At 37.7% G+C, this 26,279-nt stretch overlaps 2 protein-coding genes across 2 annotated transcripts in view; one reads left to right on the top strand and one right to left on the bottom strand.

Moving 5' to 3' along the window:
• DYNC2H1 (dynein cytoplasmic 2 heavy chain 1) overlaps positions 1–10,133 on the bottom strand; it is a gene marked incomplete at both ends in the record, with an annotated part of 168,631 nt that extends 158,498 nt beyond the window's left edge. Inside the window, 11 exons of the mRNA XM_084290865.1 lie at positions 938–1,113; positions 2,581–2,705; positions 2,876–2,987; positions 3,164–3,277; positions 3,378–3,512; positions 3,833–4,065; positions 4,866–5,010; positions 5,579–5,697; positions 6,088–6,223; positions 7,207–7,377; positions 9,945–10,133. Coding sequence (XP_084146991.1) covers positions 938–1,113; positions 2,581–2,705; positions 2,876–2,987; positions 3,164–3,277; positions 3,378–3,512; positions 3,833–4,065; positions 4,866–5,010; positions 5,579–5,697; positions 6,088–6,223; positions 7,207–7,377; positions 9,945–10,133 — 1,655 coding nt within the window. The remainder of the gene's footprint in view (positions 1–937; positions 1,114–2,580; positions 2,706–2,875; positions 2,988–3,163; positions 3,278–3,377; positions 3,513–3,832; positions 4,066–4,865; positions 5,011–5,578; positions 5,698–6,087; positions 6,224–7,206; positions 7,378–9,944) is intronic.
• A 271-nt stretch (positions 10,134–10,404) lies between these two features.
• Positions 10,405–24,905, top strand: DCUN1D5 (defective in cullin neddylation 1 domain containing 5). Its single transcript, XM_084306165.1, has 8 exons — positions 10,405–10,710; positions 13,187–13,278; positions 15,596–15,666; positions 16,038–16,129; positions 20,986–21,094; positions 21,188–21,292; positions 21,944–22,046; positions 22,675–24,905. Exons 1-8 carry the CDS (start codon positions 10,622–10,624, stop codon positions 22,728–22,730), a joined length of 717 nt encoding a protein of 238 aa, XP_084162291.1. The 5' UTR covers positions 10,405–10,621; the 3' UTR covers positions 22,731–24,905.
• Positions 24,906–26,279: the final 1,374 nt, after the last annotated feature.

Genomic DNA, 26,279 nt, shown 5'->3' with positions numbered 1-26,279 from the left:
AGCTTTACTCATTTTTTTCAGTTTTTTTCTTACCTTTTTCTAGTTCACATATCTACTGCATCCCCCTTTACAGTGAGCTACCTCTTTTCTCTTCCTTTTAATTAATCTCTTTGCAGAAAGCAAAAAAATATTTTTAAAAAAATTCTCACAAAAACAAATTTTTATGGTACTAATCAATAATGTCATTTCCATGTACTGCAGTTCTGAATCTGCTAATTTGTTGCATGTTTTTTTTTTTTTTCATAAAATAAAATTTGGCACAGGAGTAGCAACACTTGTGTCCAGTGGAACTATGGACAAACACTCACTTTATTCAAAAGAAGTTTCACAGAATCAGAGAATCATTGGTTTTTCCTAATATCCAACCAAAACCTTCCCTGGAGAACACTTTGCAACACTTGGATGCAGACAGAAACTATGTGCCCAATTAAAAAGCAAACAAACAAACAAACAAAAACCAGTAAATTAAAAAAAAAATAACTATATTTGAATTTCATTATTTTGGTTGATTACAACTTATGAGATTTAAACTGGTTTTCCTACCCTTCTTTCATCTGCTCAATTTAGACCACAGAATTTCTTGTGAATAGCAATTTATTTGTAACTCTACTTGTGTGATCTGTATATCAACAGTTATATTCCTGTCTCATCTGGTTTGTAGACATTATCACACTATGGATAACGTATAGTGACAACAAGCCAAACAAACATACTTCATTCCAGGTGTCAGTAGAAACTGCAAGATTAGCCATTAGCATTGTCCTGTGTGCTTCATCTTAACAACCAACCCTGGCAGAATGATGAAATGATCATGAACTGCTTCTCTTTATTTCTGCATTCATTCAGTAAAATCTGTACTTTAATCAGGTCCCGTCAAACTACCCTACAGTACAGATTTCAGCATTAGCATTATTCAAATGAAAATTTCAATGCTTACCAAAGTCCTGACTTGGGATTTGATAATTCTGACTGGATATTCCTAGACCAGTCATCAAACTGTTCTTGTTCATATACTTTTAACTGTTCCAGAAAAGAATCTGCACTTTGATGAAAACTTTGAAATCCAGACAAGTCAGAGAGGAGAGCTTCTGCAAGCTTGATGGCATCATCCACCTTGAATACAATCACAAAGAAAGGAAGCTTAAATGCTATTAAATTAGAAAAGAAGAATCACCACAATATAAATCAGTCCTATAACACATCCTAGTGGGATTCAAAAACAGATTAGAAAAAACAAGTGAATACCGAATTGTGTCCTATGTATTAAAATTCCCATTACAGTAAATTGAAATAGTTGACTTGAGTACGATGTCCACCGCAAGTGTCTACCACTTGTGGTAGACAGATATCCTGGGGTATCCTGGATATCCTGGGGTATCCCACGTGGTCTTTTGTTCATTTTCCATACAGTTTCAGGTCTCCTATCAAATGACAACACATCGTGTGCTGTATCCTTAAGGTTTGTGCCAATGCTCAAGGGCATTTCAAATAGGATTTCACACCTACGTGTGGACAAATGAATCAAGACCCTAGTCGATTGAATCAGTGAAGGCATGAGAGGAATTCAAAAATTCAGCTCAGCTTAAGGTAGACACACAACTCACACACATCAGCTGAGTTGCCCTCTGAGATGCTTTAGCAGACCAAGCAGAAGAAATCTTTTCCCGCTGGAGGACGCGCGCACACACACACACAGGCACAAAAAAAGATATTTAAGACCTCCACTACTGCCAAACTCAGCTGAAATGGGCCCTTGAGTTTCTGCAAATCATAGGTGATCCAAAAAAAAATGTACTAATTGTTATTTGGGAATGGATAACAGCTATTCTCATTCAAATACGTAGTTTTTGTCAATGGCTCTTAAGTTTACAGGAAACATTTTGCTTTTAACCAGCTCACACTTTTCCAAAACAAAGGTCCAGAGTTTCCAACTGAAGTTTTAATACAAATGGATTAAAATAACAGAAGCTAAAACAGAATCAAGTATGTCTTAAACTCATTCTGTGGTAAGAGAACAGAGAATTGCTTGCCATTTACCTCTACTACACAGAAATAAACTGCAGTCCTTAATTTAGCAATGTAAATTCCCTGTCAGACACTGACTCAAAAAAGTATTACCAAGAAATCCATTTGGTTTCAATGGGACACTGCAGAGGCTAATAATAAATAAGAATTACAATATCAGAATCTAGCTATACGTAAATCTTAAATAGAATTTTAAAACGCAAACTGGAGGATAAAATTTAAAAGTCATCTCCATTCAGAATTTTTTTCTGCTTTGTTTTGTTTTGCCAGAAAATAGCAAGTCATTAAAAAAGGTTTCATTTTATTATGACAAGACTGTTTATTATGAAAAGACTGTTTATTGTGTCAGTTAATAAAATTCAACATAGCATATAGCACCACAGATAGGGAATCCCGATTCTATAACTCTTGGAAGTCCATGATTTTTTTTAATGTTATTTTTCTCCACAGTCTCTTACAGCTTTTATCTCCACAATCTCTTATGTATGATTTATTTTCGTATAATAACACTATATATAACTAGTAATGAATTCTGTTTGTAATGGAATCTGTTACCTTCAGCTCCAGCTGCCGCACCCATACAATATTATTGACAACTTCAGAAAGGTTTTTGCCAGACAGCGGTCCAGAAACATCACCAGGAGCACCATGGCATCGAGTTTCAAAGTCTGTCTGACAGTCTAACACGAGAAAAAGATTCATGTTAGACCAGAAACCTAACAGAACAAGCTTAAATGTATTATTATAGTTATAAAAACATAGTAGATATAATGACATAATTCTAAAGTAAATAAACAGTTATATTATTTGCAAAAATACTAATGTGGTTCAACAGTTAGACAATTTTTACCTTTGACATAATCTTGAAGTCTTGCTAGCAATGTTTCCCTTTCTAAAAGTAATTCTTTGCTTATATTTGGATGCTTTATCAGTTCCTTGTGTTTCTGAAATGTCTGAAGAAGCTAGAATATGAAATTAAAACAATGAAAAAAATGAAACATATTCTGATACATTCTTTATGGCTGTTCATAAATAGTCTTTGCCTGTAAGTATTTATCCCTTTACTCAAAACTGACTACTTAAGAACTCAGTAACTTTTTCCCATCAGGAAGTTTTCAGACTGTAAAAATGCCTGTACCTGTTGAGGGCTGTCTTGAATATCTGAAATAAATTTCTTTAGTTTGCTTGCCACTTTCTTTTCTGCTGGTGCAATAATTCTTTCAAACTGAGAAACTGCTGCTTTCCATAATGGCTAGAAGACAATCAGCATATACATGTTACTTTAGGACTGCTCATCTAAATACTAAAAAGTCACACAGGGAGTATCAATAAATTAAAAATAAGCATTATACCTCTGTGTAAGGATTATAGTGTACAGGATTTAGGCCAGCAAAAGGCTCAAACACCTGGGCAACATGTAAAGCATTTTGTTCTCCAGATGGCAAAAAGAATGTAAGTTTTTCATGTAGTGTTCTAACAGTTAAGACCTATAAAAGAAAATATGTCAACATGCTTTTACATAAAACTTACATTTAAAAGCAAAAAGCACAATCAGCACATGACACCCCTCTACTTTTTACAGAAAGTTTTTGAAAGCTTCAGGCAAGCATTTGAATTACAGAATGCTCACTCTAAAAAGGCTATAAAACGTGTTTTTACTTTCCTTTTATGACTTTATTTTTATTTCCTTTTAAATAATGGTGCTTAATTCTGTTTAATGAAATAGTTAAAAATAAATAACAATAAATAGTAATTATTATTCAACAATAGTAATACGCAATAAATAAATAATGAATGTGAATAATACCTCATCAAGACGTTTGCCAAGTTTGACTAAAGATTCAGGGAAATACTTTTCATTTTTCCACTGATGCAGAGTGTAACGCTGCCACAGTTGTCCAGTTAAGTACTCACAAGCTGATGCCCATTGCTCGCAAATCAAAATGCCAGCCTTCAGATTTTCTTTAACAATGTGAAAAGCATCCTCCCATAGGTTCAAAGCTCCTAATTTTCTCTGAACAAATCTACCTAGACAGCTCCCTAGAATGCAAAAATGTATATGAAAACAGTATACAGTTTGTTCAAAATATTATTATTTAAACTCCACACCAAGTCCCAACAATATTTTTGAAAAACTATTATAAAATTATTATTTAAAACAACACAAATGTGTCAGCAACCGTTCACATTGTTTCAGCTTCAACAAATCTCTTAAACATCTCCAAGTTAGTCCAACTGGAGGTTGGCTTGGTGTCAGAAACCGATGGATTTTGAATCTGGAATCCATGCACAAGCATGATCTGTATCAGCAGTGATGGCAGCTGTCTGCCCCCAGCCATCCTGATACAAACAGCCGTCCTCCTCGTGCACACAGAAATCTGACAGCAGCTGGAAAGCTCCACTGTCCTATGTCTGTCCCAGAACACGGGACTGCTGTCATGAGAATGAGGGAAGCAGTCTCTCTGTATGTCCTGCTCTTCTTCCATACAAACTAAATTCACTTTCAAATGGGTTTTTACGCAAATAACCATTCTCCTCTAGGAAAAAGACAAGAAGCCAAACAGAAGTGAAACAAATCTAATCCACAGGTTCAAATGTATCAAACTCCACCTTGGTGTTATCTATCGTCCTTCCAGGCATGCCTGAAGGCATCGACCCGAACTGGCTGAATTGCAGAACACCCCAGGGCAAGCAGTATTAACGGATCATAATTACAACAAGCAAGTACTTTAATGCTGGAGGCTATCAACAAAGTCTTTAAGAGGAGAAAAGTCTCTGCTCCAGGATTCATTTTACTTTTTTTCAAATGTTCATTTAATAAAGACTGCATCCAGGTTTACCTATTACATCCAAGAGATTATGCATGCGTGGCTGTGGATAAGGATCATGTTCCATTTGTCTCCACACATTGTCAACAGTATCCCTGGTAGTCTCCACTAAATCCACAACTTCAAACAAAGAGAGACTATCCAAGTTACAATAATCCTAGAAAAAATATTAATACAATCACTTTGCAACTCGTATTGTAGAAACAACTATACTTTATAGAAGCTAGCAATTGCTATGTATCCTTGTTTTATTGCTTAAAAGAATATGGAGGAATCCTCTCAAAAAATGTTAAATATTAACTTTATTCATGTGAGGAATGCATTGATATCTGTAGTGATATTCAAGCAAGTGCTGTCCACATGCCTAAAATTTTGCACAACAGAGTCAGTTCTTATCCTCTGCATTTTCAATTTCCCTTTTAACAAATTCATGATTAGCAGGAACAAACTGTAGCATACATTTCCACAGCAGGTCTTAGAATTCAATGGTCAAATCTGTTCCCCATTAATTTATGGCACTCCCCCATATCATTGTCACTAGGAACTACTTACATGTCATTTAAAGTAAAATTTTGCTATAAAATAGCTATATATTCATGTATTTAAAAAAGCATGTACATATACTGATATTCATAAGGACATACACTGATTTCATAAGGACAGAGTTTGTTTTTTTTTTTTTAAAGTCTACAAATACATCACTTATTACACAGAAGAAAACATACTTTTGCAATGTCCTCAAATAGGTCTTTAAAATGAGAAGCTCTCTCTTTACTATACAATTTCGTTCCATGCCGAGCACATTCTATCCAGAACTGAAATTCATCAGTTGGTGTGAGTATAGCTGCAAATAAGAACAGAAAATGTTGAAATATAAAACACATGAAAGGTAACAAAATATTTACAGGTGGAACATACTTTCTAAAGCAATTTTTTGCCTTCCGATTATGTGATTGCCCTTCGACTTCTGACTCAAACTAAACGTAGTACTCACAAGTGTATCAAGTTCATGCTTGAAGAGAACAGAGACGATCATCACCAGGCCCAGTCTACTCAGCACAAGCTAAGCCTACTCAGCACAAGCTCTTGTATTTCACACTCTGCAGGCACTGGGATCACAAAGACTGGAAATTCAACTTATAAAACACTGATTTACTCCTAATTTAAAATTAATTGGTTATAGTAATATAATTTATAAGGTTGATTGTTATAAAAACATAACTGCCAAACAAACCTTGCACGTCATCTTCACTGAACTTTTCTCCCATGCAATTAGGATCTGATCTTCTGAGAACAGTGCTCAAACCAGTCTCAAGCTCACTTAGAAGCTTCTGGAGTTTAGGATCAAATGTTTTACTCCATGTCTCATCCTGCAATGAAGATTTCAAAAAATGTGACTCACATGACTGAACCATTACTATTTTCCTTCCATTAATCTAAATACACACACACACGTATTAGTGGCAGTTACCCACATGATGGGACACCATAATATTTTTCTTAAGGCCAAGGAAAAACATTTTCTGCTTTTTACTTCTCAAATCAGAGTAACACAGTGTAATTTTTTTAATCACAAATTCATAAGTCAGTTGTTGGATTTATAAAAGGACTTTGAGCATGTTCAGAATTTTTTAATAATTGTCTGTTACGAAGAATGAATTCTGAATCTGATTCTAGACAAGAATCTGCAAATTGCTATAATCAAATATTGAAAGTTGTGTTTTCCGAAAATTACTTTATTAATGTTGTAATGTGCAAGAAATTAAAAACATGCAACTGCTGAAATTCTGCTTGTAAAGATAATGAAATATAGACATGATAATTGTTTTTGACAAAAAAAAGTCCACAAAAGAAACATGTTCTTTAATGGAAATGAAGCAAAACCTTAAGAACATTTTAAAATATCAGATCTATAAAAACTGCAGTTGTACAAACTAATCCAGAGGCCAGGTGTTCACCTATCTGACATTCTGTAGGAATCATACTTTGCGTGATACTGACATACGCGTTTTGGATAAAATATAAAACATCTAAAACAGAAAAAATACACAAGCTCAGAATTACTGGTGGAAAGGGAGGTAAGGCGCCCATGTCTCCAATAACCACAGCACTGTGTATTCCATGTTTCTAGTCTGGCACACGCATATCCAGAACCCTCCTGTTATCCTCAGTGAGACGATATGATAAAACGCCTTCTTTAACTCAGAAATTAGAAATATCTTGCATTATTTAAGCTCTTAAAGTACTTTATTTTTATAATATACAATATTTTGTCAGAATAAGTAATACAGACAGTGGAACTCTAATTTTTCAATTTAAATCTATAGACCATTTAAATCAGTATATTGCTCACCTTCAGTAATACTGGTGCAAAAACTTGTCGAACAGCTTGATAAAGGGTGTTAATTGGTGAATCTAGCATAGATGACACAAGGATATTACTGTGAAGATTATCTTCGGTAATTACATCAGGTCGCAGCTTAAAGAATACCAACACATTATTCTTTGAATCGGTAGCTTCAATCTGTAATAATAAAATCAAAAAAAAAAATTCTTTTTCTATAAAACTGTGATTGACTGCGTATTACACTAAATTACCCTTTACACAAACAATTTACATCAAGAAAAAAATGATAAATTACCACATTATTCCATGTGTGTTCTGATAACATTCTGGTAGTACCTGATTTGCACAGAAAAACAAAACTTTTATTATACTCATTCTTGAGTTGACAGGAACCTGATATGTAATTTACAACATCGAATATGTAATGCCTTTTTCATCATAAACCATCCACAAACACCAAAGTTACTTATTCTATTTTGAAAGCTTTGCTTACTGCTTTATGAGGACAAAATAGAAACTCGTGTGCCTTGAGAAGAATAAATGTGAAGAATGTAAACTTTCTTATTGCATTTTTATACAGCATTACTTTGGAAATAACTTTCTCAGTATTCAATATTGACCTTGTAAGTCTGCAGATACAGAGCTCTACTGCAATTCATTGACTACTTAGGGAAAGAGAAAGGCTTGCTCGTTCACCAGTAAAATCTCAAGATGTCAGAACTCTTGTTACTTTCACAGTCCTACTTGTGGACAAAATTCTAAACGTTACCTTAAAATCAAGTGCTGAAATTATTTGGGGCAAAGAAGAATCCATGAAACAAAAGAACATTATTAAGGTGATAAAAAAAATTAGCAAATGATACAGTAGGTGAAATCCCAAATTCTGTGGAATTGTAAACACCTGTGAACTTTTTTTTTCTTTTAAAAGAAATGGAAAGCTAGCAAGAACAGTTTTCAGTTTGACCAGACAGTGCCAGGCTTACTTTCTTAGCAGGTCCTTAAATGACTTTTAAGGTCCAACAGGTCCAACGCCATGACTTTTCCCCATACTCTACAAACATCATTTGAGTGGGACAACAGTTGAACACCGTGGCCCCTGTACACACTTGATGTACCTTCCACAGCTGCTGACAGTGGCTTTGTACATTAGACAGTGGCTAAGTAGCACACTCCAAGCTGTTATACGCACATGTCCCCTGCATGAACGTAGTGTGCACTTGACTTTAAAGTCTGAAGAGGTGCTGACACCAGCCATATGTAAGCCACTGGTCCACAGAGCAGTTCACACGTCACCAACTCCTTACACCACCTGCCACTACACGAGGAAGTGTCACTGAGGCAGCAGCCACCGTGCCCTTGCTCTCACAGCAGAATGACGGGACACAGAATTCGTCTGGCACCCAGCACAGGTCACTCTGCACGGTGAAGCTCAGGTGCCGCATTTTGGGCTGCGTGTGCTGTATGGGTACTGGCAATGTGGTCTTTCTTCCTGTCACCTGCCTGAAGGGTTGCCTGCAAACAAGCTGTGCATCAGGCTTCCCCTGGCACCTGTGAGACAACAAGCCATCCCACAGGCCACCATACGCAGCACCCTAAAACTATGTATCACCCTACAACTGTGCAGCACCCAACAACTGCGCATCACCCTACAACCGCACAGCACCCTAAAACTACGCAACGCCTTACAAGTGAGCATTGCCCTACAACCGTGCATCACTCTACAACTGAGTATTACCCTAAAATTAAGCATCGCCCTAAAACCATGCTGTACCCTAAAACTGCTCGTCACCCCACAACTGCACATTGTCCTACAACTGTGCAGCGCCCTACACCTATGCAGCACTCTAAAACAGCTCATCACCTTAAAACTACGCATCACCCTACCACTGTGCATCACTCTACAACCACCCAGCACCCTAAAACTGTGCATCACCCTACTAGTGAGCATTGCACTACAATTGTGCAGCACCCTACCACTGTGCATCACTCTACAACTGAGTATTACCGTAAAACTATGCACCACCCTAGAACTATGCAGCACCCTACAGCTGTGCATTGCCCTACAACTGTACAGCACCCTACAACAATGCAGCACTCTAAAACCACTCGTCACCTTGAAGCTGCACATTGTCCTACAACTGCACAGCTCCCCAAAACTGAGCATTACCCTAAAACTACCCAGCACACTAAAACTGTGTATCACCCTATCAGTGAGCATTGCATTACAACTGTGCATCACCCTGCAACTAGTACCCTAAAACTACGCAGCACCCTAAAGTTAGGCAGCACCCTAAAACTGCTCGTCACCCTACAACTGTGCAGCACCCTAAAGCTATGCCACACCCTAAAGCTGCACATTGCCCTACAACTATACATCACCCTAAAACTACCTAGCACCCTAAAACTGTGCATCACCCTACTAGTGAGCATTGCACTACAACTGCGCATCACCCTACCACTGTGCATTACCCTATAACTGAGTATTACCCTAAAACTACACATAAGTATTACCCTGAACGTTATTACTACCCTAAACATATGCAGTATTACTCTAAAACTATGCAGCACCCTAAAACTGCTCGTCACCACACAACGGAGCATCGCCCTACAACCGAGCATTACCCTAAAACTCCGCCTCACCCTAAAACCACGCCGCACCCTACAACCGCTCCTCTCCCCACAGCTGCGCGGCACCACCCCACGTCTCAGAGCCCTCCGCGAGGCGCCGCGGGCGCCGCCGTTACCTTGGTGGCGGCGCTGAGGCGGCCGCCGGAGTGGCGCAGGGCCAGCAGCGCCTGGCTGCCGTCGTCGAGGAAGCCGGCCACCTCGGGGCGGCCGCGGAGGGCGGCGGCGGCGGCGACGGGCTCGAGGCCGAAGTAGTTGGCGGCGGTGGCGGCGAGGAAGCGCTGCCGGGGGTCTCCCGGCGCCGCCATGTTGCAGGCCGCGGCCTGGCAGCGCTTCCCCGTTGCCAGGCCCCGTTGCTATGGTGACGGCAAATGGCGGCCCCGGGCGCCCCGATGCCCCGCCCACTGAGGGCGTGGCCTAGAATAGACACCGCCCCCTTGGTGCGGTGCCAAGGAGAGGCCGCGAGCCTGCGGGCGGGGGGAAAGTGGGGATGTCCCGCCCATATGTGGGCGTGGGCGTGGAAGGGGCGTGGTCTTGAGGCAGCCCCGCCCCGGCGGTGCCGTCACTTCCTGCCCAGCGGCGGCCGCGTCCGGGCCGCTCGCCGTTCCCTCAGCGGCCGCCGCTCGGTTCCTCGCTCCCGGCCCGTGGGGCCTGCGCGGCCCGGGGGGGGGGGAAGGGGGCAGCGCGGGGCTCCCCGGGGCTCCTCTCTCCGCACTCGGCCGCCGCAGCGCTGAGCCCGGCGGGGCCCCGGCCGCGGCCCCCGGCAGCGGGGCGGCCCCCGCCCCGAGGCAGGACGATGCCGGTGAAGAAGAAGAGGAAAGCCGCGGCGGGGGCGGCGGCGGCGGCGCAGGACGAGGCCGGCCTCAAGAAGTGTAAACTCGGCAGGTACCGGCGGGGTGGGGCGGGCCAGGGCGGCCGCTTGTGGCCCTCAGCACGCCTCAAAACAAAATCAAGGCGTTCTTCGTTAATAAATTCCACAGCCTGAAGCGTCTCGAAGCATTTCGTTGATTAAAATGCGTAGGAAGGCCATTAATATCTGCAGCGGTTTTATTAATATCATGGTAATTATAGCACTCTACAGATACCTCAAAGGAGGCTGTAGCAAGGTGGGGGTTGGTCTGTTCTCCCACGTGCCTGGTGACAGGACAAGGGGGAATGGGCTAAGTTTGTGCCAGGAAGGTTTAGGTTGGATATTAGGAAGAACTTTACCAAACTGGTTGTTAGGCATTGGAATGGGCTGCCCAGGGAAGTGGTGGAGTCACCATCCCTGGAGGTCTTTAAAAGACGTTTAGATGTAGAGCTCAATGATGTGATTTAGTGGAGGACTTGTTAGTGTTAGGTCAGAGGTTCGACTTGGTGATCTTGGAGGTCTCTTCCGATCTAGATGATGCTGTGATTCTGCACCTGAAATGGCCATTAGCATGATAAAGCATTGGCACAGTGTAGCAGGAGCTTCCAGCAGGGCTTTCTTCAGGAACCGTTGCCTCCTTAATCTATTAGACCTTTCCAAGTATGTCAGTGAAATAGTGGTTACGACAAACATCCTGAGGACATAAGAATACAAAAGGCTTACGAAATCAATGCTATGGGAATGGCTATTGCAAGAAGCTGTGGCGTGTGCCCTTCCTCATAGGTTGACCTTAGAGGTTGAGGTTAGAAGTCCCTAGGCATTTATCTAGTTATGACTGATCACTTTGGGTAACTGTTCTGGAGCTCGCTTTTTGCACTTGTTAATGAGCTTGTAGTTTCAGTCTAAGGTTATTCACAACCAGTGCTCGATAAGCATTCTTGTGTCAACATTATCATAGAATCACTGAGTATCCCAAGTTGAAAGGGATCCCCAAGGATCACTGAGTCATTCTTTATCTAAAGCTTCTTCCTCATGGTTCTGCCTCCATGTGCATTTGGAGGGAGTGCTTTTTTTTTTTTTTTTTTTTTTTAAATTAAACAAGCCAAATTCTTCTGGTTTCTAAGAGATTTTCAGTTTCCTTGGCCATCCTAGCCCTTCTCTGCAGCTGTTCCAGTTTCAGTTCATCTTTCTTGACTGTTGCTGACCAGAACTTTATTCTGACTTCTTTTGACTCGACAAAATGTTTTGGAAACTTTTTTTTTTTTAAATAAAAAGCTTTGCATTAAAGTAGTAGTCATTGATTGGGCAAAAACTATGAAGTAAATAAGTATCTGTTAGCTAATAACAAAATATTAAAGATACAAGTATTTTTAATATAACATTTTTATATAGGTATATAATGCTTTTTTTTTTTAATAAAAACTGATTACAGATGGGTATACATGGCTATATACTGAGTGAAAGCATCAAGCAAAAGTATGGCTCTCTTTCTTTATAGGGACTTGTGTTTTTAATGGCAGTTTAATGGATGGTTGTCTGTAGTACATCTTTAATTGCAGGTTTCGGCACATATGGCTTCATCTTAGAAAGTGTTGCTTTTCCTTCTAGCAAAGCTTAAAGCAATACATGGGAAGTGTTAATTTTCACCTCATTCTTAGAAATTTTAGCATGCTGTAAAAGTATGTAATTTGTATTGAGAGGAGAGTGTGTTGTAAAGGTGCTGTAACTCCTGACTGAACAAAGATGCTTTCATGAGTTAGTGTTTTACTGGAAGAAATCAATTATTTTCTCTATTCTTTCAAAGAATAACAACAACAAAAAAATCACTTCCTAGGAAAATGGGATTGTATGTCACATAAGGAAAATAATGTGGGGGGTGGGATCTGCCTTTGCGGAGTAGTTTTGGTCTTTCCATAGATTGCATATTGCTATTCCGGTATGTGTACCAAACAGCTATAGAATTTGGAGATTTAGTTACATGTTTAATGTAAATAAACTGACTGAATTTTCTTTCCAAATTTGGATGCCTAAATATAAATAGCCTGACTTTTATGTATGTCAAACTCTGCAGCTCCTGTTGACCTAAATTGGATCTGTGCATATTCAGCACCCTTGAAGATCATGCTGCTTATTAGAGACCTTACTTTAAATGCCTGTATATATTAATATAAGTAGATAATGGAGCGTTTGAATTACTGAGCAGTGATGTTTTAAATATCTGTATGTGGGGATTTTGGCTTAATATCTACAGGGTGACAATATTCTGGCAGTTCAGGAAAAGTAATATTTGCAGTAAGTTAGACTATGAGAAGGTTGCATTTCAGGGTAACTTTCTGTTTCAACAAATGTTGAAATAGGATGACTGACAGTTGTCTCTTAACAAATTCAGCTTTTTATGTATATTGACTTTGTGAAACAGTTTACCTAGTTTGAACTAATAATAAACACTTAAAATTTAATTTTATTTCCCATTTCTCAAAATAACACTTATTACCCTTGTGTTTCTCTAAGCTATTGCAGATCACAAGCCCCTGGTAAAGTAATAAGTGGAGAGGAACACTTTTCAAGCAAGAAGTGCCTAGCTTGGTTTTATGAATATGCAGGTAATAATGTAGTGTATTGGTAATTAAACTGATATGACTTTGTTTAAAACGAACTAACACATCATATTATTTGCACTTTTGTGCTCATGTAGGCCCAAAAGGTATGTCCATATTCAATTCCTTATAAAATGCACTTAAATTGTTAGTAAAAGCTATAGTAATTCTCAGTATTTGTTTTTCTATATTTTTTTCTTCTTTCCTCTGTGCTTTATAATTTCTTATGGTGTTTTTCAAAATGGAAATAACTGGTATTACGCTTGAACTGAATGATTCTGCTTCTGATTTTAAAAGGACAATGAGAAAGTTTGGGCATAAGTTGCCTTCAGTAAATATCCAGTGTATACTGCAGTTTACTTACTAAACTGTTACTCCATTTAACTATATGCTTAGAAATTCTAGATCTGTGAACTGTTAAGAGTTTCTTGTCTAGTCACTAGTTGAAGTTCACCATAACTAATTGGAGGCTAAAACTCATTATTGACCAGTTCTCAGTATGAAATGATTTATCTGCCAGGAATTGGTTTGGATATGTGAATTGGAACTGATACCTTGCTGGCAGTCTTTCCAGTGTAATGAACTACTGCTGGTTCTAGTAATCTACTTTCTAATTTGCATTTGAGGCATGCTCTTTTGGAATCAGTCTTTCCTAGGAAAATTTTCCTTTCTGTTTTGTTGATTTTCTTCATTTAAAGTTTGTAGGTATTGAGTTACCTGCACATAGTTTTTAATGCCTATAAATATTCTTGTTGAATCAAGAACTGGGTATACAAAATTATACATATGCCATATTTAGATTATCGATTAACTAACATTTTTAGCATAAAATGGGTTTCCAGTGAAATTATAGTTAAATACATATATTTCCATATACTCAGGAAGTAGAGAAATCAAATCTTTGTATCGAGTGTACCTCTGTGTGTACATACAGTGCATAATGTATGAATTGTATACATGATTTCTGTGCCAGAAAACTGATTCATATTTTGACGTCATTACCAGAGAACTCCTCTGTGTGTGTAATAATTCATAATTACGTCATACCTTAAACTTGCAGGCTGTTTAACATGTTCTATATAAGGGCCTTATTAGCTATATTAAAAAAAAAGTTGTGCAATGTTTTTGAAGAGGTAAGGGTTTGTGATCTTAAATGCCAGTTGTTTTATTTTCCTGTAATACTAGTCATTCTCAATACCTTTTTATTTAGTATGTTCTTATTTCGTAGTGAATTATTATGCCAAGTATATTATCCAAACTCCTGAAGAGTTCTGCTTAGAGTAACCAGCAGATGCAGATGAAGGGGAGACAGGTATAGAGTTTAAAAAAAAAAAAAAAAAAAAAAAAGGTTTTCTGTTTAAGTAGCAACATTTGCCAAAAGTATCACAAAATGATATTTTGGTGTGGAACATACAGCCTTTAACTTTTACATAGGTTCATATTCACTAAAACCATGTTAACATAATTATCCAAAATATATCAAAATAGAATGTCAGCAAACCGTTTGATAATACTTGGATGCTGAGCAGGAGTCATTTTGCAACAGGCTTAACAGAACTAACTGAAACCAGAGGGATTCAGAGATAAAACTGATTGTACACTGTGTCCGTATGTGCTCTTTAAATATGCTGTATCGCTGCTTTTTGGAAGCATTCTTTGTATTAAAAGGAAAAAGTGACAGCATTCTAATTGTTGTGGCCCCAGTCAAGGTAATTTCAATATAGTCAAGATTTTTTCTGCTTTATACGTGGTTAATATGCGTAGCATTTTTCAGATTTACTCCTCTCCCTATATAATTTAGCATCATAAAGAATTTAACATAATTATTGTTAGATTCATCCTCTGCTGTGTTAGTGTAAACCTATAATGCTAACACTGTTGAAAGAGTAATATCCGTATCAGTAACTCAGACAGAAATAGAGGTTTTTGTTGTTGTCAGTATAACTATTTGAAGAATGTTATTTTTAGAGCAGAGATACTCAATGAGTTTTGCTGTGTCAATGTGGAGCTCACTGGAGGCTTATGAAAACTCACATAAGCAAAATGTTTGCTGTTCTAGGGAGGTAGTTCACAACAGTTCTGTTTCAGTTTTGCTTATAGTCCATATTGTTATTTCATAGGTAACGTACTCACCTCCAAGTCATAGATGATGTAATGGTTCTAACACAATAGTTACTTCATAGAATAATTAATTGTTTTTAAAGATAGCTTATATGAAATGTAGTCTAATTCTAGTGTGTAACCTTTGCGATGATGCAATTCAAATGTTACTTGCATTTCATTGAATGTTACTTATATTTGTCTGGTTCCTTTTGTTTTGAAGGTCCTGATGAAGTTGTGGGGCCTGAAGGAATGGAAAAGTTCTGTGAAGACATCGGTGTTGAGCCTGAAAATGTACGTTTCTGCGATACTAACAACCCTTTAAAAGGAGTTACTGGATTAGTAGATTTAGTTCTGTATACAAATCTTAACTTCAGTAAGCAAAGCGTTGCGTATCTGCGTTCAGGAGTTGTTCTAAGATTTCGTCTGAATACATCAATTATGTGCAGCTGTTGTTTGTTTTTGTTTATTTTATTGTAGTAGCACTTTCATCTTCAGAAAAATTTAAATTTAAGGGCATGATTGCACATGGCTGAATTATTAATTTATTACTAGCAAGTAAAGTGCAAGCATGTACAATTGCTGGAGCGTTTAAATGCTTGGAATTTTCTTCATTGGCATCTAGAAATCAGTCTTACATATTAACTCATTTTTTTCCCCTCCAGATTATTATGTTAGTTTTAGCCTGGAAGCTAGAGGCTGAAAGCATGGGGTTCTTTACCAAGGAAGAATGGTTAAAGGGGATGACTTCGTTACAGTAAGTGGTTTTGTTTTTGTTGCATATGTGTGTTCAATTTTTCTTTGTAGCTTAATGATCCTTGCCCTCAGTTTTGTGTACATTGGCAATAAGACACAGAACTTCTCGGTTTGGGGTCCGGTCTCAGTCACCAACTGGAAATAACTGGTCTGTTTCATCAGATTGTGAATCCAATGCATTCACTCAGAGTTTTGTCTAACGTTAATTAAATCAGGCTTTGGCGACATCTTATAAGAAAAAAGGTATATCACAATACCAGGCTGGTTATCAGACACATGTAAGCAGATCTGGAGATGTCTGTGAACATCTCAGCATTGGTATTCTGAGAAGTTTGTTACCAATTTCCAAGCTGTATAGATAAGGACTGTTGATGATAATCTTTGATCATTTTACTGTTATTTATTAGACACAGGTCAGAAGCAATGCTTAATACATAGGTAAAATAACACTTTTGATTTATAAATACAATCCTCACATCATTCAGTGAGTAGGAATTCTTGGTGAGATAATGTTCTGGCTAAAGAGCATGATTCATGAAACTGATCTGCTTTGGTGAGGCTTGGTTCAACCATCACATTTTGTCTGTTTTTCATGAAACTTATGATACACAAGTGGTTTTAAGGGTGACTTGTTATGATACTGCATTCAAGTAAACTTGTATGCATGAATTTTTGGATGCAGTGTGTAAACGGATATGATTGAGTCACTTCTCTGAAGTACTTAGTTTTTCACCCAACTGGAAGGCTTCAAAAGTCAGCCAGGCTAGCAAGAAGGTACGCGCAAAAATGCATGAAGTCTGGCAGCTCTTCAGAGCCAATACTGTAGATTGTATTTCTATCTAATAATCTGCCGTAGCTAGGAATACTCATTTCAAGACTAGAGCTCGTCATGCTTCACATTTAATGTGTTTAAGTGAGAAAATGCAGTACTGATGTGTGCTCTTACATAAACGGACATGTAATCAGAGCAACTGCTAAGCCTAAACAGTTACTCAGGGGGAGCAAAACAATACAAGTTGTGCTAGTCATAGGTTTGTAGACTAAGCATCTGGATAAAGCTGTGACCTTCATATGAAGGAACTGAAGACTGAGTATCTTAAAAAGAGCATAAATCTGTAGGCTTGAATCGTTTAATATTGTATGGGGGGGGGAGGGGAGTGAATCTATTTTCCTGTGATAGATTTGACAAATCATTTCAGAGAGAAGGATTTATGCTTAAAGCAATAGAGTATTATTACATTCTTGCACAGCATTGTTTCAATTTTGCCTGAAGAAATGACATTAGAATGCATTAAAAGCCCCATGTGTGTTCTAAGTCTGACTTATATTACAGAATCCTTATTCTAAAACACATGGAATTCCGCATAATGCAAGTGCATGAACAGTGCTGGCTGGAATTCAGCTCCAGATTAACAAGTGTGGTTTGTATGCAAGAGCTGGATTTCTTAAGCTCTTTTTGCAGACTTTGGAGATCCAGTCAGTGTAGCAGAGCCTAGGGAGGTATTCGGTGTATGCTAAGGCCTAGTGACTGGTCACCCAAATTGCTTTTAAGGGTTTCTTCACTAGAGCTCTGTGAATGGCAACACCTAAATCTGAAGTCTTACCTACGTTTAGATGCCAACATTGGGTGCCTGAATCTTAGTGACCACCAAAATTTGTGTTTTTTAACCTGTAGCTTTCTGATATGCTGATGAGACTTCCACTTCAGAGAGTAGGAAAAATAAGTATGTGATATACCATCAAAAATGAAGGTGGCTCAAGCAGTAAATGGCAGCTTATCAGACTTGAGTACATCAGTGAGGATTCTAGTGTGTTGTGTTGGTAGCACTGTCCTGTACATATATATGAAAACTGGTTATCTCAAACTCTTCTGAGAGAAGTCAAAGGGCAGTGGGAGGGGGATGCACAGCGTTGGAAAGCCAGGTTTATAATTTGTCTGTTTGCAATTATTAGTAAAAACTTACCTGGGTTGTTGTTTTTTTTTCTTGAAAACCTAATACCAGCTCATTTTTGGCTTTTGAATTTTTGTAGCTATTGCCTTTCTTTTTCTTTGTTGCTGGGCTAACGCAAAGCATCATGTAAATATTTAGTGTATGCTTTAGTCTGATTTCTGATCTCCAGACCTATAGATCAGTTTACGTAACAAAACTTTGGCATTGTCAGAACATGGGGGGAAAAAAATGCACCCTTGCTCTTTAAGCTGATACTTTCTTGGGCTTCTCCGTGCTTCAGTTACTACCTAAAACCTAAATTTCAGAAGATCCTCTGTCAGAACATGAAGAACAGATAGGCAAGATGATTCATTAATTCCTTTCCTCTCTTAGGAGGGCTGAATCTCTGTCAGGAAGAGAGGGGATATGGCTTGTAGATTAATAGACCGTTCAAACTACTTATACATTACCATTACTAGATGCTTTTAGTTTAATGTTTGTATTCCTCTTAATTTTCTTCCTAATTGAACAAGAGACAAGTATGTGTGAATAAACATGGGAATATTTGAGTAGGAGATTCTCTACCTTTACTCTGCCCCTGTCAGCTATGCCTCAAATGAGCTCTCCACCTCAATAGAAGCGAAAATAGGACTTCTTTGTGATGCTAATTTAAGTTCTGTGTTATAAATACTATATAGGGGTGTGAAGAGAATACAGTAAGCTAATGTCATTTTGTTGTTCTTGAGGTGGCTTTTAATGCCGTTTTCCATCAAAGCAAGTTTGAGAACTCGTGTATTTTTCATGTCTCTGTACATTAGTTTGCTGTCACTTTACTTATGCTAATTAAAAGGCCGTTGTGGCTTTTTTTAAGTTAGGAAAACGATTCTGGGTGATCTCGGTCATCTTGTTCATGGTGCAGCCACCCAAATGGCTGTATAAAAAAAAAAAAGATAGACTATTCCTTAGTGCACTGGTGTGAAGAAAATCACTGCCTGGGTGTGGGAGTGCCTTAAATGGCTTTAAGAGATTTGTCCCTGCAGATCCTGAGAGTAGCGCATGTCTGAATACGATCCATTTAACTGGTCAGCTTTAAATAGGTTGACAACAGCTCAAGAGTCTTGAGACATGGTAATTAGCACACTTTCACACTAATTATGTCAAGAAAATCACTTGTTACAACACATTACCAGTAGTACAGTAGACAGTAAGTTTTACTTTGTATTTACACTTATGAATATTTGAGGAACTTCAACAAAATATTTTGTAGGAAGTGTAGGTATACTGAAATTTGTGTGGATCCATGGTATGTTAAGTAACTTCAGCCAGGTTACCTTTGACAAAATGCCTGCTGTAAGTAACTTGCCTATTTTACTAGTACACAAGCTGCATAATCACCTGAATGTGTATTTAGTGGACTTCTACTCAAATGTAGAGAGAGATTGCAGTATGAAGGTCTAAATTCAGAAAGATGTTATTCTATAAGGTCATCTCATTTTATACTCATGATCATGTTTTAAGGGTTAAAGGATACAACACTGAGACAATCAGATAGTTGAAGACAGGGAAAATACCTTCAATTTTACCTAAGTTTTTTTTGAACAGTTCTTAATATATTTTTATTGTAAAATGTTAGCTCTTGTCATTTAACTAGGCAGCCTAATTAGCTATTAGCCTTATTTATTTAACACTGACCTTAGTTTGGACTTGGTGCTGCTAGAGTCAATAACAAAAAGGCTCCACCAGCTCAAATTGCTCAACACTCTCCTTGCAGCTCTTCTGATAGAGACAGCCATAGGTGCACGCGCAGGCTAGCAGAACTGAGGAGTAGGAAGCACAGCAGAAGTGCAACATCTTAGCAATGTGCTGCAGTATTCCTGAAGTGTCCTTGGCTGTGGGTTTGTGTTGCAAGTCCAGAAGGAGCTGTGAAAGATGCAGTGTTCTCAGAGAGGCAGGCTGCCAGCAGAGGGACACGTGCACCAAAGTAAATACATAGGCATGTTGCATCTTCCCTGTGTTACTGAAAGCATTGTTTCTGTCACACAGGACAAGGTGGAAGTTAATTTTTTTACTCAAAGCATCCATTATCTTATAAAAATAAAATGTGATTATAGTGTAATACCTCTTCTTTTGAGTGAGCCTTTCCTGGAGGATTTACAGGTGTAAGTTATGTTCTCCAGTGCCAGTGTTGGTGAAGTGAACAGATTTTTTTTATTTGGAAACAGAAGTCATTGCTAAATAAAAATACATGAAGACCTTTATTTCTGGAATTAGAAATAATTTCTGGGCCTAAAAAGGGCAATCTTTTGGCAAAGGATTTTCATGCCAACTAGCAGACCTGTAAATTGTAGTACAACCTTGAGTTTTCTGTTGAATAGCTGCTGACTAGTCCAGGTGATAGGCTTATAAGAGCTCGCATTTATCAGTCATAAACCACTCACAGACCTCTAAGTTTTTGCAGAGTGCCTCCTCAGTCCACCAGGCATAAACATGTACAGATTTGAAGTGTTTTCTACTGTTTTTTCAGAGACACATGACAGAAAATCCAGCTATAAATAAGGATTTTGTGTATCACCTTAATGTACATTGGATATTCTTGTCTGCAAACTTTCAAAATGATTAAAAGATAAAATAGTTCCGGATATTAATATAAACTGCAGAGTATGGCATAGAAAGACTATTTGAGAAGTAAAGTTGAGACTGTATTATGATGCTGATAAATTATTTTTTAAACTTGCTTATAGTATTGAACCACAGCATTCATCGTGTCAGTAAAATACTGAACATGTTCAGCATTCAAGTCACTTTCATGGTATTACTACTGTAAGCCTGATGATTGTATTTTGGTGATTTTTTAATTGATTTACACTTTCTGGAATGGTTGAAATGTTTTGCTTTGAAATTCTAACACATTTTTCTTTATTTTAAGGTGTGACTGTACAGAAAAGTTACAGAGTAAATTTGATTTCTTGCGGTCACAGTTGAATGACATTTCATCGTTTAAGAATATCTACAGATATGCCTTTGATTTTGCAAGGGTAAGACTACTGGAATGTTAAAGAACTTCTAATTTAATTTTTTTAATGAACTTGTACTTCAGTGTTTTTTGTGCTTTCTTTATTTGACCTTAGGATAAAGACCAGCGAAGTCTTGATATTGATACTGCAAAATCCATGTTAGCTCTTTTGCTTGGAAGAACTTGGCCACTATTTTCAGTATTTTATCAATACCTGGAGGTACACATTTCCTTGACTTTTTTGGATGATGGCATGCTTGTTGACCTGTTTGTCTGCAGGTCTACACCTGTGACTGTGACTACACCTGTGCTGAACTTAAAGTTTGCTTTTTGTAGGTGTGATATGTAGGTGACTAAAGCTGTGGGTGGCTCTGGAAGATTTTGCTCAGCTATAAGCAACTTGGTAGTGTGGATGTGCATATGTTGAGGAGCATGCTTGGCTTGATACTATTCCCTGGCTTCAAATCAATATTAACATTGGAAAGTGTGTCTTTATGATCATGCTATATGTAGTCTGGAGATTTCTGTAGTTATTCATTCTAGAAATGTCTTCACTAAGTACACCCTACTTCAGGACAAAATGGCAATCTGCCAATTTTTAAAGCATCAGAGCACTGAATCGATTTCCTGGTATTTCAATCTTGCTCAGATCTTCTTTTGAGAACCTATTTTATGTTGTTCTAGAACTACCAAATATGTACTGTGTAGTGAAAAGGTTGGAAAAACAAGGGAATAGTAGCCATTGTCATCCACTGAATTGTCTATTAGGAACTGACAGAAAACAAAATGAGAGAAGCTAGAAATAATATGCAGTATTGTCAGATGTCATTTGACATTTTCAGTTTTGTAAAAATTAAATTGTTTTCCCTAGCAATCGAAGTATAGAGTTATGAACAAGGATCAGTGGTACAACGTGCTAGAGTTCAGCAGAACTGTCCATGCAGATCTTAGCAACTATGATGAAGATGGTGCATGTAAGTATTAATAACTTTGTTCATTCAACTGTTATTTTTAGTATTTTCAGTTGGCATGTAACATGAGTACATTTAATTCCTGTAACAGAAACAATATTGTAAGGTATAAAATAATTCTTCAACAATACATAGAAAAACTGTCCTAATAGTCACATGCTTTCAAACTGCAGATACTAATTTTGCTCATAGGGCAGTGGCAGAGTGCACTTCTATCCAGTTCAAAGATCTAGTGTAGAGACTTGCTAGGTGAAAATGTAGACTTGGAAACAAAACTATAAACATCAACTTGTATTTTGCTATATATGTATTAAATTCTTGTTGAATTATAAAGTTCTCTAGCTACTAATATGTGACAAATGACTTATGAGGATGAATCTCCACTTAGCTGATAGTCAGTCCTACTATGACTGAATTGCTTTAGGCATCCCATTGTGTTCTTTGTTTTTAATTACGTGCAATTCTGAAATTTGGACGACAGTGATTGCAGGCGTATTTGAGTCTTCATAAGTATTTAGCTATAGTGGTTGACATGGATGTTACCTAGACTAATGGTTTTAACTATCATACGTTAAGTGGAAATGTTTGAAAGACACTGGTAAATATAACACCAAGTTTTGTCCATCTGCAGGGCCTGTGCTTCTGGATGAATTTGTTGAATGGCAAAAAGTTCGTCAAGCGTCATAGCAAGAATTTAAAAGAAAATGCAAGTTTTTTGGTGCCCGCCTGTACACAAACTAATGAGAAAAAAGGATTGCATTTTCATTCTTATGAAAGACTTTACAGTAATTTTTTTCCTTTTTTAAGGAAGTTTTCTTGTTACATGTGATATGGGCATTGAACCACACCTCTTCTGAGACTGAAAGTTGGAGTTCTTGTTTTAAGTCTTATGTTTATAGCATTTATTTCAGAACAATAAAGATTCAGATTTGTGACAAAGGCCTAAAAGTGAAGAATGTCCCTTGAATGTGAGTGTGGTGTCTATTTTTAAAACCAAATCTTTAAGATTATCTTTCTCGGAAGTGCCCTTTGTTATGGATTGTTGAGACCTTAAAAATGCTTAACTGGCACTGTTGCTTGCTGATTGGTATGATTGTCTTGTGCAACAAATGTTAGAAAGAATGACTAATTATTTGAGCCCTGGGTGGGGGTGTGCTGTATATTAAGTATTGGTCATGGGTTGTACCACAACTTTCAGCTCCTTGTGGAGATAAAGGCCTTAAACTCTTTTGTTTTGTTCAGTACCCACCCAGTGGCATGGCGTTCAACGGCAGACACTTTTTAAGCAGAAAGGTGTAGGGCATATGGCTCTACAAGCAGAACAGCTGAAAACAAGTTGCCTGTACTTCAAATGACAAAGAGTTACTCTGGTACAGAAAAGCAGCTTCAAATTTTTACTGCGGTTTAGACTTTGGATTGCTTTGTATAAGAAGTGCAATTTATATTTTAAAAGGGAAATCTGGAAAGACTTGGCTTCAGGCTTTGCTTCTTAGTGTTTTAGACCGGAAGCATTCACAGCATGACTCTTTTTTTTTTTTTTTATCTCCCTGGAAGTTTTTCCATGATGTAAGAGACTATTAAATCATCCAATTTTGACCTGTATATAACAGGCTAGTAACTTTTACCCTGTTATTCATGTACTGAGTCCAATAACTATTGTGATTGCCCCTTTTAGGCACTCAGTATTTGTGGCAACCTTTAAATACAGTAGAAGTTTGTCACTTTACCTTTCTGCACAGGGAACTGAATGCCATCCTTAAGAAGGAAAGGAATTTTAATAAGTAAATGAGAGAAACCAAAATAGAAGGAGAGAATGAAACATTTGTAACTTCTACTTTACTGTATAATTATATTATTTAGACTGTGATAATGCCATGAGACTCCAGTCAGTGATCAAGGCCTCGTTGTGCCAAATACTTCAGCAGCTTGAAATAAGAATAGACAATATAAGATAGGCATGACTTGAAGATCTTTGCCTCAGGGAAATGACTTCTGTTTTGCACATCCCTTATTCAGACTAACAAGCATGAGTTTTCCTATCACTAAGGAAAGCTTTATTCCCAAGATGATGGATTTTTTTTACAGTGGGACTTGGGGGGGAAGGGTAATGAGAAGGGAAGAAATAGCAGAAAGGAGTGGGACAAAGTAATTATGTGTCCATGCTCTCATTCTACTAGGGGATCACCTTTGCTACTTACTCTCCAAAGCTGCTTGCTGTCCGGGCTGCAGGTGGTAGTGCTGGTCAGTGGTGTTCCCTGAGCCATTCTGCAAGTCACCTGATGGTGCAGTTGAACTTTGGAAGCTTTTGGTTTTGCCCAATCCAAAAAAGCTTTGGGAAGACAAAGAGGGGGGAGGGAAGATGGGGAGGAACAGTTGAGATACTGGCAGATCACTGTGCTTGTACAGTGGCTAGTGTCTGTGCATGCAGACACATGCTCTATAGCCGATCTAAATATCTTTCCACCTTTTTTAAGGAAAGTATTTAATTTTAAACCTCATGTAGACTACAACAGTTCTCTTAAGTATGTTACAAGTTGTCCATTTGCATTGCTGATAATTCTGATTTCACCCATAACAGAGTGCCTTTCATTTGGAAATTGCCCTAATCTACAGAAACTCAGTGCCAGAATGAGAGAAACTTCAAGAATCCCGAGATCAACTGATAGGGTAAAGCCCTAAGATGCACAGGATAAAGATACGCCAATTGACTTATTTCTAGAGAAGTCCTGCTATATATTAAATCTCTGCAAGGACACTGATTCTGAAATGACTTTCTAAAATTCACTTCAATGGCTTTCCTTGCTTAGTATGTTCCTGTCATAACTGGGTGATTCTCTTTCCCAGTGTTGAAATAAAGGTTAGAAATTGAACATTTTATAGTGTGATGGGGGGGGGACGGGGAGAAATGATCCTTTTTTTTTTTTTTTTTAGGTAATTGCAAACTGTTGTGAATTCAATTTAAACCAGTTGGTTCTAGAGGATGGTATTAGTGTCTAACAGTAGGAGTGATGCATCTACCAATTCAACATAGTCAAGTACTTACCATTAAGGTGTAAGACACTATGTGATGTATCATTTGTATCTCTGTTAAGGTTTTATCAGTATTCCTATAATAAATCCATGTTTCAGGGATTTATGACTTGGTTGTGTGTGTGATTGAAAATCATCAGTTACTGTAAGGCTTTGACTGGGAATGAATGTATTTAAACTACTTAAAATCAATATAGTTTTTCAAATTTGAATAAAATAGGATTTTAAGTTATGTTCTTGTGCTCTAAACTGCAATCAGATTTATTGTTTAAATGTGAACTAATGGCTTGTACAGTTTCATTGTGAGCTGGTCACTTTTATTAGATATCTTCTATTAAATCACCTTACAGCTTAATGTGGATACGTGCCAAAAACTGTCATTTTTGTTTTATTTCATGCACATCCACAAGCCAAAACTGGCTTCAGTTAAATGCTTTCTTTAGCCTTTCAATTTTAATTTTGCTTTGCTCAGGTGCATTTTAGTCTATCAAAAATAACACCTTATTTTCCATTTCTTACGATGAAAGTTCACAGGTGAGAAATGCTGCCATAGCTAAGACAAATAATAAAAGCGAAGGTGAAATGTCTTCCAAAAATAAATCATAGTGGTGTCTACTTTGATGTTAAAAACTTCGCTTTAATCTCACTTTCATTTCTTGGTACTAATTCTCCCTAACATACTAAATTTTAAGTTCTTAGACAACTAACAGTTCTGGTTTTTTAATCTGAAAACACCCACCTGTTCATGGAAAAAGCCATACTGGTAGATCAGAATGTAATATTTCTTCTATGTAAAAATGTGATTTTGAATTAAACAGTCATGTATGTTTACCTGTGTCTTTAACTGTAACTGTAGTTTTGATCCAGTTTATCTTTACTGTTTAAACATCTAATTCTTTACTAATGGCTGTAATTTCACATTTCTATATAGTGGAATTAGGATTTTGCATTTGAGATGTAGATACAAACTTGGTACCAATCACAGATCCCCCAAAAGGGGGCCCTGTAGTCTATATTTCAGTTAATTTTTTTCATATCTTTCGAAGCTTTGAGCAGATATATTGATATTGACTGAAAAAGGTTGCGAAAGGGACCATAAGACTAATGTTGCTGATGTTCTGAATTTTTTAAGCTGGTGAACAGTTCTTTCAATGCAATGTGTACAAACTTGTACAGGTTTAGTTTTGTTAAGTATGATGAATAAAA

This window comes from Netta rufina (assembly GCF_964035555.1).
Source record: "Netta rufina genome assembly, chromosome: 1".
Taxonomy (NCBI): Eukaryota; Metazoa; Chordata; class Aves; order Anseriformes; family Anatidae; genus Netta; species Netta rufina.
The sequence above is the reverse complement of the archived record's forward strand: the minus strand, read 5'-3'. Positions and strand labels throughout refer to the sequence as shown.

What these genes read in the sequence shown, in the direction of transcription:
- DCUN1D5 (XM_084306165.1), top strand. Translation starts at nt 10,622, where the DNA reads ATGCCGGTGAAGAAGAAGAGGAAAGCCGCGGCGGGGGCGGCGGCGGCG. An exon ending in AAGAAGTGTAAACTCGGCAG is followed by an intron (nt 10,711 to 13,186) that starts GTACCGGCGGGG and finishes TGTTTCTCTAAG; the next exon opens with CTATTGCAGATCACAAGCCC. An exon ending in ATGCCTTTGATTTTGCAAGG is followed by an intron (nt 21,095 to 21,187) that starts GTAAGACTACTG and finishes ATTTGACCTTAG; the next exon opens with GATAAAGACCAGCGAAGTCT.